The 14,245-nt window shown below is 39.8% G+C and overlaps 1 protein-coding gene across 1 annotated transcript in view; it reads left to right on the top strand.

Moving 5' to 3' along the window:
• SETBP1 (SET binding protein 1) overlaps positions 1 to 14,035 on the top strand; it is a 150,251-nt gene extending 136,216 nt beyond the window's left edge. Inside the window, exons 4-5 of the mRNA XM_075186275.1 lie at positions 7,266 to 7,424; positions 9,815 to 14,035. Coding sequence (XP_075042376.1) covers positions 7,266 to 7,424; positions 9,815 to 10,299 — 644 coding nt within the window. The 3' untranslated portion in view covers positions 10,300 to 14,035. The remainder of the gene's footprint in view (positions 1 to 7,265; positions 7,425 to 9,814) is intronic.
• Positions 14,036 to 14,245: the final 210 nt, after the last annotated feature.

Below are 14,245 nucleotides of genomic sequence, written 5' to 3'. Positions count from 1 at the left end.
GTATGTATGTATGTGTATGTACATATGTATGTATGTGTATGTACATATGTATGTATAGGCATGTACATGTGTGTGTATGTGTGTGTGTGTGTATATATATATATATATATATATATATATATATATCTATATATCTATATCTAATATATAAATGCTTAGTGGCGTCTGTCTGTGTGTGTGTGTGTGTGGAAAAAAAAAACCAAGTTGCAGCGCCACCTGCTGGGCAGAGTTATACACTGACCTACTAAATTCTTAGTGTGTGTGGGGAAAAAAATCTAAAAAGGCCTGACATTTGGTAGGGCTCAAACTCATTTTCGTGAGGTAATTTTACCTCATGAACACACATGTGTATAGGCGTGCGTTAGTGTGTGTGTGTGTGGAAAAAACTATTTTCTCAGAAAGGGCTCATCCAATTGACCTGAAATTTGGTATACTTACATTATTTGACAAAAAAATTAGAATAGTCAAGTCAGTTAACTTCCATCATCCCCCCTTCCCCCGTGGGAGGGGTAGTAAAGGCAAAATTTACGAGTTGAGGGGTCAAACTCATTTTACCTCATGAGCACACATTAAAAAGGGCGCTTGCGTCGGGAAGTAACGATCTTCCCCTGAGGAGGCCTGGGCTGGGCCCAAATGCATGACAAGAACCTTTTTAAGACCTTAAGTAGCTTGATTTGACTAGAATGCATGAGTATCATGCACGGGTTAACTTGTGTGTGTGTGTGTGTGTGTGTATATATATATATATATATATATATATATATATATATATATATATATATATATATATATATATATATATATATATATATATATATATATATATATATATATACACACACACACACACACACACATATACACACACATACACACACACACGTACATATACATGCGTGAATGCATAAGATATCTTAGAAATCACGGCTAATTCTCCAACGCCCCCTTTTTAAATGATTTGCGGATATATATAATCTCTAACACTGATCAACCACAACATAAAAACCACTGACAAGCAAAGTGAATAACATTGATTATATTGTTACAGTGGCACCTGTCATGGGGTGAGACATAATAGTCAGCAAGTGAAGAGTCAGTTCTTGATGTTGATGTGTTGGAAACGGGAAAAATGCCACAGTCCCACAGAAGAGCTACTGTAGCACAATAAATTGCTGAAAAGTTAACGCTGGCTGTGGCAGTGTATCTCAGACCGTGTGTGTGTGTGTGTGTGTGTGTGTGCGCGTATAGCTATAGATATAGATATATATATATATATATATATATATATATATATATATATATAATTCATAAATTTGTGTATTAATTACATGTTATTGTTTTTTCTGTACAAGTATGGCATAGAGGCGGCCGCGTAGCATATAGAACACGGTGTTACACAAGTTGTTGTTCTAGTGATATAAATGCACTGTCAGCAGCTAAAACAGCACATCCTGCTGCCACCCATCTAATGAATAGATTGAGATTAAAGCCATAGCATGATGACATTCCAGCCCAGTAAACCAATTTTTTAATTGTGCTTAGATCAAGTGAGGACATGTTCTATCCGGTTTCATTTTTGATACCCACCCTGTCACATTTGATTCTGTTCCTTTCTTTCTTTAGCTCCACCCTCAAACCAAGTGAGAACATGTTGCCTGTGCAGAACCGAGGCAGCCATTTTTGTTAGGGCATATTTTTTGGGTGACACCTATATTCACGGGAATCCACCATAATGGTTCGCTGTGATGAATATTGGTCATGTATCTTAGTAATGTTCTTAGTGAATGGATCAGCAGCATTCTCAGTAATAATGGTTCACCCTTACAAAATGGCAGCCTCTACTGAGAAGAGTGCGTGGCAGGGGCTCTTTCTTTTTTCCTTTTGAGCAGGGATCACAGTGGATGTGAATACTGATGCATCAAGTGCAGGCTGCAACTTGCCTCAGTAGGCTTCTCTTCAAACATGCCTCCCCAGCATGTTTATCCCCAGCAGAGGGAAAGTGAAAGTGGCCATGTCACAATGGGTCGTGACTATGTCCCCGGAGAGCTACCTAGTGCTAGACTGCCCATTAGATACCTCCCTTCCCCAAACATTCCCACCCATAGGCAGGGCCGGATTAACCCAAGGTCTAATTGGGCTTCGGCCCAGGGGCCTCGGGCATCCAGGGGGCCCTTGGCAGTGCTCAGCAGCATTATTGATCAGTGCGGGGGCGCCCCCGGCCCGATCAATGCTGCTGAGCTTGTCACTGTAGTCCTATCCACGGCGCTCAGTAATCTCCTTGCTGAGGAGATCTTGTGAGTCTAACTCTCACGAGATCTCCTCAGTAAGGAGCTTACAGCGTGCCACGTAAGGACTACAGTGACCGGACAACAGAATGAGGTTTGGGCTGGGGGTTGGCGGGTGGCTCACGGTGGGGGGCGGCTCACAGGGGGGCCTCATTGTGGAATGGAGGCCTCCTTAGCCCAGGGGCCTCTATTACTTTAGTCTGGCCCTGCCCACAGGGCAACGGTAAAAGTAAAGATAAAACTGTCACCAGAATGCAGCCCTTCAATTCACAGTTCCGTCAGACATTCGTTGGCTTGAATCAATTTGTAGGATGAGTTAGTATACGTTCTAGTGTGTAGTTCAGGGATGAGTAAAATAATGCCAAATACATGAGCCAGCCATTCAAACCTATGAGCCGGCAGGATATTTTAAGGAGCCTGAGAAAAAATGCATCCATTAATATCCATACATATGATTGTCAAAAGTCAAATGCAAGCAATATATTATTTTGACATCCTGCCTCCTGGGATTTGGCCAACCCTGTTGTTTCCGTTCCCAATAAACCAGCCACGTCATTGAGGCACTGCTGAATCACTGTGATGCATTGTATATTGATCCATTGTGTATAGGCATACGTAAGCTAACTCACCCAGGTCCCATGGCGCTGTAAGCAGGACAACGCTTATGGTATAAATTATGCTAGATAAGATAAATGCTGTCTGTGGTCTCCGATTCTATTACACATTTATTAAGTGGTTAAGTAAAAGCATGTTTTCTAGGTGCCTCTTTCAAAAATTAACAAGTACATAAAGACAATGATTGCTGGTTTGGGTTATAGGTGGTGATTTCTGTATGTGTGTGAGGGTTATCCGATGTTAAAGCTCCGTTTTATTAGTATTAGGCTGAGTGAGTCAGCGTTGGGAGTCTGTGCCCGTGGACATGCTGGAATTGATCATTCTGCTGGAATGAGCTCTGTGGGTTTATTAACTGGGAGTTCATCACTATCGTTCTGCTCATCTAATTCCTGAGAGGTTTCAAAGCGCTCATCACCGTGTTAGTACGTCTAAGTGAGCGGCTTAAGATAAAAAAAGAGGAGAGCTATGTAATGACTCTTCTAAGGTTTTGTGGTAGAAGGTAAATCTTGTGTTCTCGGCTGCAAAAAGCGTCCAGATCTGTACGATGAAAATGCGACCAGTGTAGAAGGTGCGTATAGATATCGGCACGAAGTTCAGCGAGCGGTGGTGTGTTGAGTGCTTAACTTATGGCAAGGTGGAGTCTTATTAATAATTATTTGTGAAAAATAAACGCACTTTTTCTTCCATAAGTATTATTATCATCTTTCATGTATATAGTGTAAACGTGTGCCGTAGCGCTGTACAATCCATTTGGACATTCCATAAATAATCCATTAGTAAGCAGACAATGAGGCACAAGGTGATAAAAGCACAATAGAAACAATTATAGCAAAACATTAGTGAGAATTAGGGCTACAAAGTAGCTTTTTAACTATTCATTATCTGTTTGAATGGTATCTGCACCCCTTCGTAGTGTGCAGCAAAATGCAACACTGCACCTCTCAAATTCAGGACGAAATAAGCTTTGACCACCCAAATCTGCCCAGTGACGCCCCCTAATCCACCAATTGCGAAATGCAGCTGCATTCACCAAAGCTTCGCTCCTTTTTGGGTGCGAAAGTCAGAAAGTCTTCACTGAATACAAGAAGGTATTCAACATTTATTGCAATGCCGTAATTGCTTGCAAATAAAACAAAGCACAACAATTCTTGGTAAGAGTTGAAGAGATCAGCTAAAACATACCTCCTCCCAACATTTGGGAAACCAACATCCGGGCATGGTGTGTGCCCATGGCGATGGAGGTGTGGTAACGGCACAACGGGTGTGGCTACACGCCCCAAGGGAGCAGTCCTCCCCTTCAAACACCTTCATTGCTGTATGCACTGCACCCATTCAGCCACTGCCAAGCAGTGAACGGACAATACCTTCCAAATTTCCCACCCACGTGACAAAGCTGCCCCAATTCTTTGGTGGGACAGAGCCCTCATAATCTGGACTGCCCTGCCAAAATTTGGACAGTTGGGTGGTATGTTTAAAACATACTTGCCAACTTTTCCTCGTTGGCTTCAGGGAGATCCCGGGGAAGGTTGGTGTGCGGGGGCGGGGCTTGGGAAATTGCATAATTTTGACCCTGCCCCCTAAACGATTGTCACAATTTTGCCCAATTACAGCAGGGGGAGGGCTAAGATGACACAATATTTGTGTCATTAAGCTCCACCCCCCACCACTTATCTATTGCGGGACAAGAACCTGGAGGTTGTCCTGCTCTCCCAGGAGGTCTCCCAGAAATGCGGGAGTCTCCCGGACATTCCGAGAGAGTAGGCAACTATGCGTTAAAGAAAAGCAGCTAATGAATTTTTAGAGACTGAAATGTCTTTTACATTTCTGTCTCCATTACTGAAGTCATGTTGTTTTACCTGTCAGTCTTTGATTAAATCTTGGTGTCCATGAAAATGGCCACCTCCATAGGCATCAATACATGGACATAGGACACAATTTCTGAACTGTGTCATCAGGCCACAGATGGCGAAGCCAACCACGTCTTGTACTGGCTCAGCATCGGAGAGAATTCCAGACTCTTCAGGGAGTGAGGGAGATCACCCCTATTTCAGGGACTCTCCCTGACATTCAGGGAGAGTTGGCATGTGTGGTTTAAAAGCTCAGTTTGTCGGGCTCTCATGGTAACTACACGGGCAGGGTTCACTAGGTGTAGACAGGGAGTAAAATACATTTTAATGTATGTACTGTTTATACTTATACTGTGGATGTGATAAAAATGTGTCAGCCACAACTCATGTGCCCAGACCACATTCTCTTCTAGAACGGTGGGCACTCGGTACTATTTTTAAGCATACTGCGTGAAGGAGGTTGTATGATAGCAGGGTAATAAAAATGCATCTTTACAGCACTTTATGGTGACAGGCAATATTACAAGAATCCATCATATGCTTTTCAGAAGATTAATGGAGATGAAATGAATAATCGGAACTTTCAACATCATCCATTATTTTGCAGTGTAAACAATACTTCTGTTCTGACACAGATGAGTCAGTCCTTTCTCTTCATTTGTTTTTTTTTTCCTGTAGTCTGATGCGGAAGTGACTATCAATGTGTTGCTTACAAAACGAAGGGGGTACATTTGTCATTTTTAGCAGGAATCATCCACCATTCATTATTATAAACATGGTTTATCATTGGGTAATCAGAAATTCACGGGATCGTAACTAGGTGCGAATACAGAAACCAGGACACGGAGAAGTCTGTTCTTTAAAATCAATGGATTCAGATACATTGGAAGAAAGGTGACGGGCGTTAGTTTAAGATGCTCCGGTTTCCTCCCACACTCCAAAAACACACTGTTAGGTTAAGTGGCTGCTAACAAAATTGACCCTATTCTGTCTGTCTGTGTATGTTAGGGAGTTTAGACTGTAAGTCCCAATGGGGCAGGGACTGAAGGGAGTTTTCTGTACAGCGTTGCGGAATTAGTGACGCTATATAAATAAATGGTGATGATGATGATGATTGTAGTCATCACTTGTATTATACCTGATCTGCTAGTAAGAAACGGTTACTGGATGCTTTTTCAGAATGTACCAAGCGTTGTGCCACCATAATAAACTCATATATAAAGCATGTCCGAGTCATGTTGTTATGAAAGTTATGCTGATTTATTACCCCAAGAACAATAAGTAGATTTAACAAAAACATGGGTGTGTTTTCCCAAAATATATATGATGCACTGCAAAATACCTGTGTCTTAATGTTTAAATAACATGTTGTCCACCTCTTAAGTGCGACCTCGCTAATGTCCTGAAATGGCCTTGCCCTCGTTCTGGAGGGACTGAAACGATCTGTGACCTCTAACATCTCGCTACCAGTCAATAGTACGGCAGTTAGCAGCTGAGGCTTGTCACCGATTCTGAGTTCGGAGCAGTTTAACCTTGAACCTAGATCTCCGTGTCCATGGTAACCAGAACCAGACCTTCATATGTGTGTGTATATAGGACGGTGATGTATCAAATCAGCGGTGCCTCATGGGAGACTTTATATTAATGGCTTAAACATTGATTTTATTTTTACGTATCTGTACTGGTTGTATTTTGAATGCCTCATAACAGCAATAATATTATAACATCCATATATTTTACTTCCAGGGAAACATTTTCAATATTATGTTGCTTGTATGAGCTGCCGTTTAAAAGGGGGGATATTTAGTCTGTTTGTAAGCAGGGATTACTCTCCCATTGGTATCTATAAATAGTTGGCTAATTGCGGCTCTAGGTCTTTCTGCACAAAGCAGCTCATTTCTCTGGCTATTATAAATTACAAGCAGTCCCCTATTCTGCTGCAGTAATATAAAATACCATCCAAAAACCTCTGCGGAACTTTGCCCCCGGTTGCTAACATTTAGAATCTACTTAGTGGCGATGTTTATACAGATGTTAACACCACAGACCATTTGAGTTTAGCAAGCATCCATTTTATTTGGGAATTGCAGCTGACTGGAAGAAATGAAGGTATCCAAGAGCTGCAGTATTGCTCGTGGTCAATAGGTGGCAGTACACGCTATTCCTACAATGTTTATTAGACCCTTGCAGACACTTGTGTTGAGTTGTAGGCTATTATAGGGTACGATAAATATAAAGTCTGAATGTGATATTTAGAGTTTATATATTAGATATATGTGTGTGCATATATGAAGAGTCTAATATTTTTTCTAGCATACTCATTCTCTTAGCTAAAGATAGCGATCAGCATACTTTCTATTCACAAGTTAGATTTGAATAGACCTAACATTATTAGGAAGCGTTATAATAATAACCTATTACATGTTTCCCTCCCTGATTTGTGATTTATGGTAACACAATAATATGTTCTTTATAGGTATGGAACAGTAAATACAATGTATTTTCTCTTATGATGCAGGTTTAACAAGTTCTCATCAGAAAGCTGATCAGATGTCGCAGCATAATAAAAATGAAACTATTTCTTCCAACAACCTGACCAAAAGGAAGCCGGCAGCCGAATCTGCGTCCATGCCTCCGAACCCCCTGTTAACCTTCTTCTCGTCATCCAATGAATCAGGTCAGTATTGAACAGGGAAGTTTGGTTAGCGGTGGGATGGCTGTGACTCCTATTTCTAAGCTTGGCGGGGTCGGTAGAGTCAACAGCCCATCATCTTATACTTTGAGAAACTTAGGGATTGCTCTGTCAGGACAGAAAACGTTATGGCGCCCATATTCGCATGTGTGTGGTCATTGCCCAATCTGGAAGTGGAAGGGGGAGGGCAAAGCAAGTAGTTTGATCCAGGCACCCTGTGAGAAGCCTGAGCGGCTTGATCTGTGCCATTTGGCTACATGCATGTGTGATCAAACCGGAATACCCATGTCACATGGAGTTTGCCAATTCCATTAAAGCCACCCATTGTTGCATGTCATTCCTATGTTTTAGGAAGCAATTCATTAAAGCAACATATTTCTATCCATTATTTATTAAATCTGACCATATGTGTTGGTTTTGTGACCAAATTGGTCATTTCAATTGGCTGAATTGTGTGTGGCCCCATCCTAAAGGTCCAGAATTTAATAGGGATTTCTCTGTCAGGTCAGACAATTTCATGACGCCCATATTAGCATGTGTGGTCATTGCCCAATCTGTTGGTGAAAGGGGGGACAAAGCAAGTAGATGACTAATCTGATCCAGCCACCCTATGCGCTGCTGGAGCGGCTTGATGTGTGCCATGTAGCTACACGCATGTGTGGTCAAACTGCTTGTAAAAACCCAGCTACACAACAATGGGGCAAATAACTAGGTTGAACCATGTGGAGAACTTTACAATTAGTATCCCAATAAACCTCCCTCCTAGAAGCAACAGACCCACGTGATCTGGGAGATCTGCTGTTCTGCCAAACATCCAATGCTGCGGTTTCCCTTCACACTTCTCCCACCTGTTAGCCTAGGATGAAGTCTCGGTTGTAGTGGAAACGGGGTGACGGGCTCCCGAACTGTGGGGTACAAGACGTGTCTGATAGTCAGAATTGTAACTTTATTCAGTAACAGGGCTCTCGGGAATCTTCTTTTTTTAAAGTAAATAATGTTTCAGTAAAATTGGCCTTTTAAATGGCCTTTGCCCAACATCTATGAGGAAGTACAGGCATACAAACAATGGGTCCAAAGGCCACTTGATTTAGTAAATGGATTAGGTAAACTATTGTTAAATAGCTGCAGTTGGATTACATGTATAATGTAATATATGTTTTGAAATGTGTATATTTGCTATAGATTGGCTATGAAAAAAGAAAAAGAAAAAAAAGCTTTTTCTTATGAACAAATGATCCATTTCTAAAGACCGCAAATAAAAATGTTGAGTCTATCTGCAGTCCAGATGTTGGGATAATTTGGTAAAATACACAAGAAACTGTTAATGGGAAAATTGGACTCCACCGTGAGTTTCCTGTAATTAATGAAGATCTCTTTGAAAATGTCTTTACTGAAATGAAATCTGCAGTCTAAACCCAGATGTTCAAAAAAAAAATATAAGATCTTTCCTCAAACTGCCCTGAGGCAAAACCAAATAGAGAAATGGCGTAATGAGTTTTAACTAATTAAGACCAAGCGTTAATATCAAGCTAACCCCGTACTTGACTGCCCTTTGCAATACACAAACGTAGGTGGTTTGAGACGGCATATGGAAAATATATTTCCTGTTGGAAAACCAGCGATCCGAATACATATTTACACTGGAACAGCTGGGTCACTGTCTTTCTCTCATTACCCTGCTTCACATGTTATCTATATATTTCAAGAGCTACAGGTTGTCTATCACGCTGCTAGGGGACTGCAACCTGTTCTGCAATCAGCTATTGCTGTCTGGAGGTTGCCGTGATCATCTGACTCACCGAGTGTTATAATTAAATAACAAAATTCTATGAGAACAGCAAAATTTCTTCTGATTGTCTATTTTTTTTTTTCCAATGTGAAATGAATGAGAATGCATTGAACCCTAGACAGAATGTGACAGCATAGAGGGGGCTGCAAATGATGTTCTCAGCGAAGGGGACTATTTTGAAGGACACATACTTTTACTAGAACACATTCAAATGTATTTTTAAGTTTAATCACATTTTAAGACCTATTAAGTTCCATCACAAATTGCATATGTCTTGTTGGTTATTTTGTGACACCTGGCTCCCCATAGACCGGTAGGACTCGCCTAAGAAACTGCATCTTTCCCAGGCTGTGGGAAGAAAACACAACACTTGCAGTCAGTCCATTGGCGGCCAGTAGTTACATATGAGCCGGTGGGATTTAAGCTTTTTGATCACAGGTGGCCAATATGTCTTACCCTTTAGTTCTACAAAGATGATGTTTTGTTTTTGCGATAGGTTGAACATCTGTGTCTAATTTGCTGCATGCCTTACCAGCCACATTACTATTCCATTACCCACATTTTCTTCTGGCTTGTTTCTTTACAGCCAATGCTTCACTTCGAAACCGGTTCAAGCGTTGCGAGATCGAAGCGATCCAGTGCGAGGTGAGGAAGATGTGCAACTACAACAAAATTCTGTCCACCAAAAAAAATATGGATCACGTGAACAAAATCCTAAAGGCCAAGAGATTACAGAGACAATCCAAGACCGGCAATAACTTTGTGAAAAAGAAGAGAGGTCGTCCAAGGAAACAGCCTCTCTTGTTCGACGACGACTCTAGAGACCAAATGCCTGTTCTGGAGAAATGCGTTGACCTCCCCAACAAACGAGGTCAGAAGTTCCATTCACAAGGGCTGGAGGGGAGCCGTCAGGACACGGTGATGGACACCATTGAAGCGGTCATACACATGGCACGGGAAGCTCAAAATTCTCGAGTGTCAAGAGTGGGGAAGAGGAGATTTGGGGAAGAGGAGGAAGTAAAGGTGAAACGGCATAGGAAAAGACGCGGGGAATCGGAACACACTCCCTAAGATCACTACAAACTTTAAGTTGATAATCAGGCTGACAACTGATGTAAAAGGGGGTACACAAACCCTACAAATGGCTGCAGCAACCATTTTATTTTTTTTCCTTTACTAACAAGATGACAGCTTTGTACTATGGTTGGTGTACCAATCTCTTGGCACTAGACTTCACAGTTGTATCTTCATGCTATATCATATGTAATTGTTACGTCATCTGTAGAAGAGACAACCTGTCTTGGATATTCAGAATTGTACCTTTTTGTTTCAGGATAGTGATGTATTTTGCATTCCAGAACCTGGCAGTAGGTTCTGTTCATGTTCACTAGTAACACAAGAGCTTTCTGGTAATGTAATGGCCAGTAAGAAGGGGAAATTACCCATAAAACCGTTAAATTAACAATTTTGACTTGTTATGCAATACAATTCCCTCTCCCAGCCTCATTTCCCTCTGCAGATGAATTTGCAATTAACGTTATATACGTTTTCAGCATTAGTGTATCTTCAATATATGTGTAGCCATACACAGCATGGTCACAGTGTACAAGTTGTATGCCCTGCCTATTGCTAAGCATATGAAATAAACCTTTCAGTAGGTTATCAATGTTTATCGAACAGTCACACATATTATATAAGAAAGGGGTAATCCGCTTTCAGTTGAACCTCTGGTTCCTTGATGCTGGCTAAGCAGCATAGAAAACTTGGATATCCCTTTGAGAAGCCAGTTCCATGCCTCTTTTTTTTTTTTGTTTTGGTGCCTAATTAAATACAACCGTTATCGGAGTTTGTTGTCATTCTGAGACCTTCGTGTCGGGCATAAGGTTTTCGGGGGATAAAACTATATCATGCAGATCCTCACACCGAGCCTCCTTACTCACTGGCATCCCTGTATTTTCACCAATGGCATGCATTACCGTTTTAAAAAAAAGTTAAATTTTTACGATTAGACCGATTATAGGACAAGCTGGGTGTCTTCTCGCAGGCTGTGGAGTGTGATTATTCAGTACGACTGACATAGTGAGAGATGAGGGGTGTATTGATAATTGTTTGTTACAATGGAGCAAGTGTTCTTATCTGAAACGTAAAGGATTTCACAACTGCAATTCTTCAAACTTTAAGCCACATTGGGGTAAGAAACCTAAATTGTGGTTGCCTTAATAAAGTTGTTTTTTTTTGTTTTTTTTAAATTTGTATATAATGTAATTAGAACTTTATCAGTCTGCATGAATGCAAACTGTCTGTGACTTAAAGTCTGTTTATTTTTCAGTTAGCCATTGGTTTAACTTTAAAATCTGAAGCTGAGCACCTGTTTTCAAGGCCAACCTTGTATACTTGTAATCTGAAAAAGATAGTCATATGAAAGTGTGCAAAGAATGAAGTTGGAGCAACAACTACTTTATCGGAACACATTTCTGTACTGATCTATAAAACCTAAGCTATTTCAGGGCAGTGTAGCACCATTAAACACCATGGTAGGGTTAAGCATCCGCTTGCTGGCTTTTGTGGAACTAGAAGACCCAGCATGGTCATTCAGTTACCGTTTGCCTTTCTCTAGTTTATCGGTGATTCATTTCATGATCGGTCAACAGAAATTCAGCACCATATATAATCGCACTTACTTTTTTTTTCTTTTCTTTTATGGACTGACCGAGCGTTTAAACATTAATATTTCGGCTGCAAGGTCTTACCTGCTTTCCTATAGCCTTTGTTGTAGAAATGAGAGCCCTGTATTTTTTAAATGCGACTTTTTTAAATAGGGATACTGCTTTTTGTTGAGCCGATAAAGGACATTTAACAGATCCAGTGCTTATGTTTTGCAAGCCCAAAATACTGCCAGAGATATTGTTGAAAAACATAGCGTTATTTTTAATAAAGTAGCCAGTTTCAAACCGGAGACACCTGATTAACGTGGCTTTCCGAACCATTTAGAACTTCCCAAGTCGTATTATTAATTGGCTAGCGGGCATAAAGAATGTCCTAGCAGCCTACAGTTACATCATTAATTGCCCTCTGGATAATTAGGAGTCTTCACATCAGTGTATTATAACAGATCATCGACATCCACAGACAAGGTCTCATTTTTTTCTTTTGCAGAAAGTGATCCATTTTCATGGGCCATCGTCAAAGCCATAAATGATATCTTTTAGGAGTTTCAGGGCCCCATAGATCAACTAGTATTTAATAAATCACGATATGACCAGATTCCTAGTGATATGTTTGAAGCAATGGAGGTGGAAGCAGCAAAACGCGTGACCTCTCAATCTCAGGTGCAAGATCTATGACCGTTTTTCTGTCTGATAAAAGATACCGCAAACTGCAAATAATCCAATTTGTTTTTCTCCAGGACCAACTTGGTTACTAAATATGCACTAAAATTGCTCCGTATTTGCCCATGTAGGTGTCATTTTCTTTTTAGGATATGTGTCTTTTTAGATGGTTTTACTGAACTGTGTAAGCATGTAAACCTTGCCACACATTTTTGCTTTAAGTACAGGTTCAATATGCGCCGGTAGTCCATTACAGAGTACAAAAGAACATTTTTGTTAACTGTAAATAAGCATGCTAATGGTTTAAAATAGGTTCAAACAGTGTTATTGCATTTAGCATTTTGCTTAATAGGAATAAATGAAAGTATTTAGGGTTACAATCAAGTAACTGGCTGAATTCTGTTGTAGAACAATAATATCAATTAGAGTAAAACGCGTTAGTGTACAGCTCGGTTACTCTGCATACAAAGTCCATGTATGCCCGCAACAGGTTATTGAGTTTTGCTATTAAAATACATAGATATTCAGTCCAGATCTTTTTGTTTTAATGTTGCATGTCCCCATAGACATCTATTTTAATTTTAGTACAATATTCAAATTATCCCTCTGGCTTTAAAGTTCTTTATCACATCACCAGTAGTTTACTCGCAGGCTCTGAGTTGTCTATTGAAGTAAGTTTTATCCATAAACTAAAATGCAGTTGCCAACCCAATTTGAAGCACATCACACAACCCCCCACCAGTTAACCCTTCCCAAATCTGCCTATATTTACACTACAAGGAAAGGAAGACGCTATATAACGATAAGTGAATGAGCTGCCAATCTATCGACGTGGGATTGTATGTTTCAGTCCCACGTTGCTCTGTTTTCTAAGCTATTTCTTAAGTAATGCACATGAAATGTTATATATATATATGTATATATTTAAGAAGAAAAACAAAAACCAGAAAGGGGCACAAAATTGTTTTACAAGTCGTGCTGGCTAATTTTTAGTTTGTATTCATAAGTGGTTTTTAAAAGCCTTTTTTAAAGTGTACTTGCATGTTCTACTTTGATTGTATGTAAACATATTTTAGAACAAAAAATGTATTTGTATTTTATTGAATATAGAGGCAAGAAAAAAAAAATTGTACATTGTTTGAAATGTTCTTTTTTTGGTAAGTTTTTATTCATGATGCTTTTTTGTACATTTAAAAACAAAAAAACAAAAAACAAAACAAAACAAAAAATGAATATGGAATTGCTGTTATTTGATGCATCAAGTACATCAGGCATGCTTTCCTGTCATGCTACGTCATGATCCTAGATGTTGGTTTTTAAACATTTTTTTTCTAAAAGAAAGCTCAGTTTTTTCGCTACCAAATCAGGTTAGCAGCATAGAGCACTTAACTAAAAAATAAAACAAAAAAAAAAAATTAAAAAAATTCTATTCATATGTTATTCATTGTGTGAAATTAAATGATTTCAATTCAGACTAATTTACATTGTGGATTCATTGATTTTTATTTTACATTCTTTATGTTATATACTATTTTTAGACATTTTTATCTGTGGTGATTTGGTTGGCAATTGCAGTTGGCGTAGACCAAATTGGCCAGAAGTTGCCCCAAAACACTAAAGACGGTTCAGAATTAAAATTTGTTTGGACATTAATGGTTCCTTGCTAAAAGTGAAGATGAACAGTTACC

This window comes from Mixophyes fleayi, chromosome 1, assembly GCF_038048845.1.
Source record: "Mixophyes fleayi isolate aMixFle1 chromosome 1, aMixFle1.hap1, whole genome shotgun sequence".
Lineage (NCBI taxonomy): Eukaryota > Metazoa > Chordata > Amphibia > Anura > Limnodynastidae > Mixophyes > Mixophyes fleayi.
The sequence above is the reverse complement of the archived record's forward strand: the minus strand, read 5'-3'. Positions and strand labels throughout refer to the sequence as shown.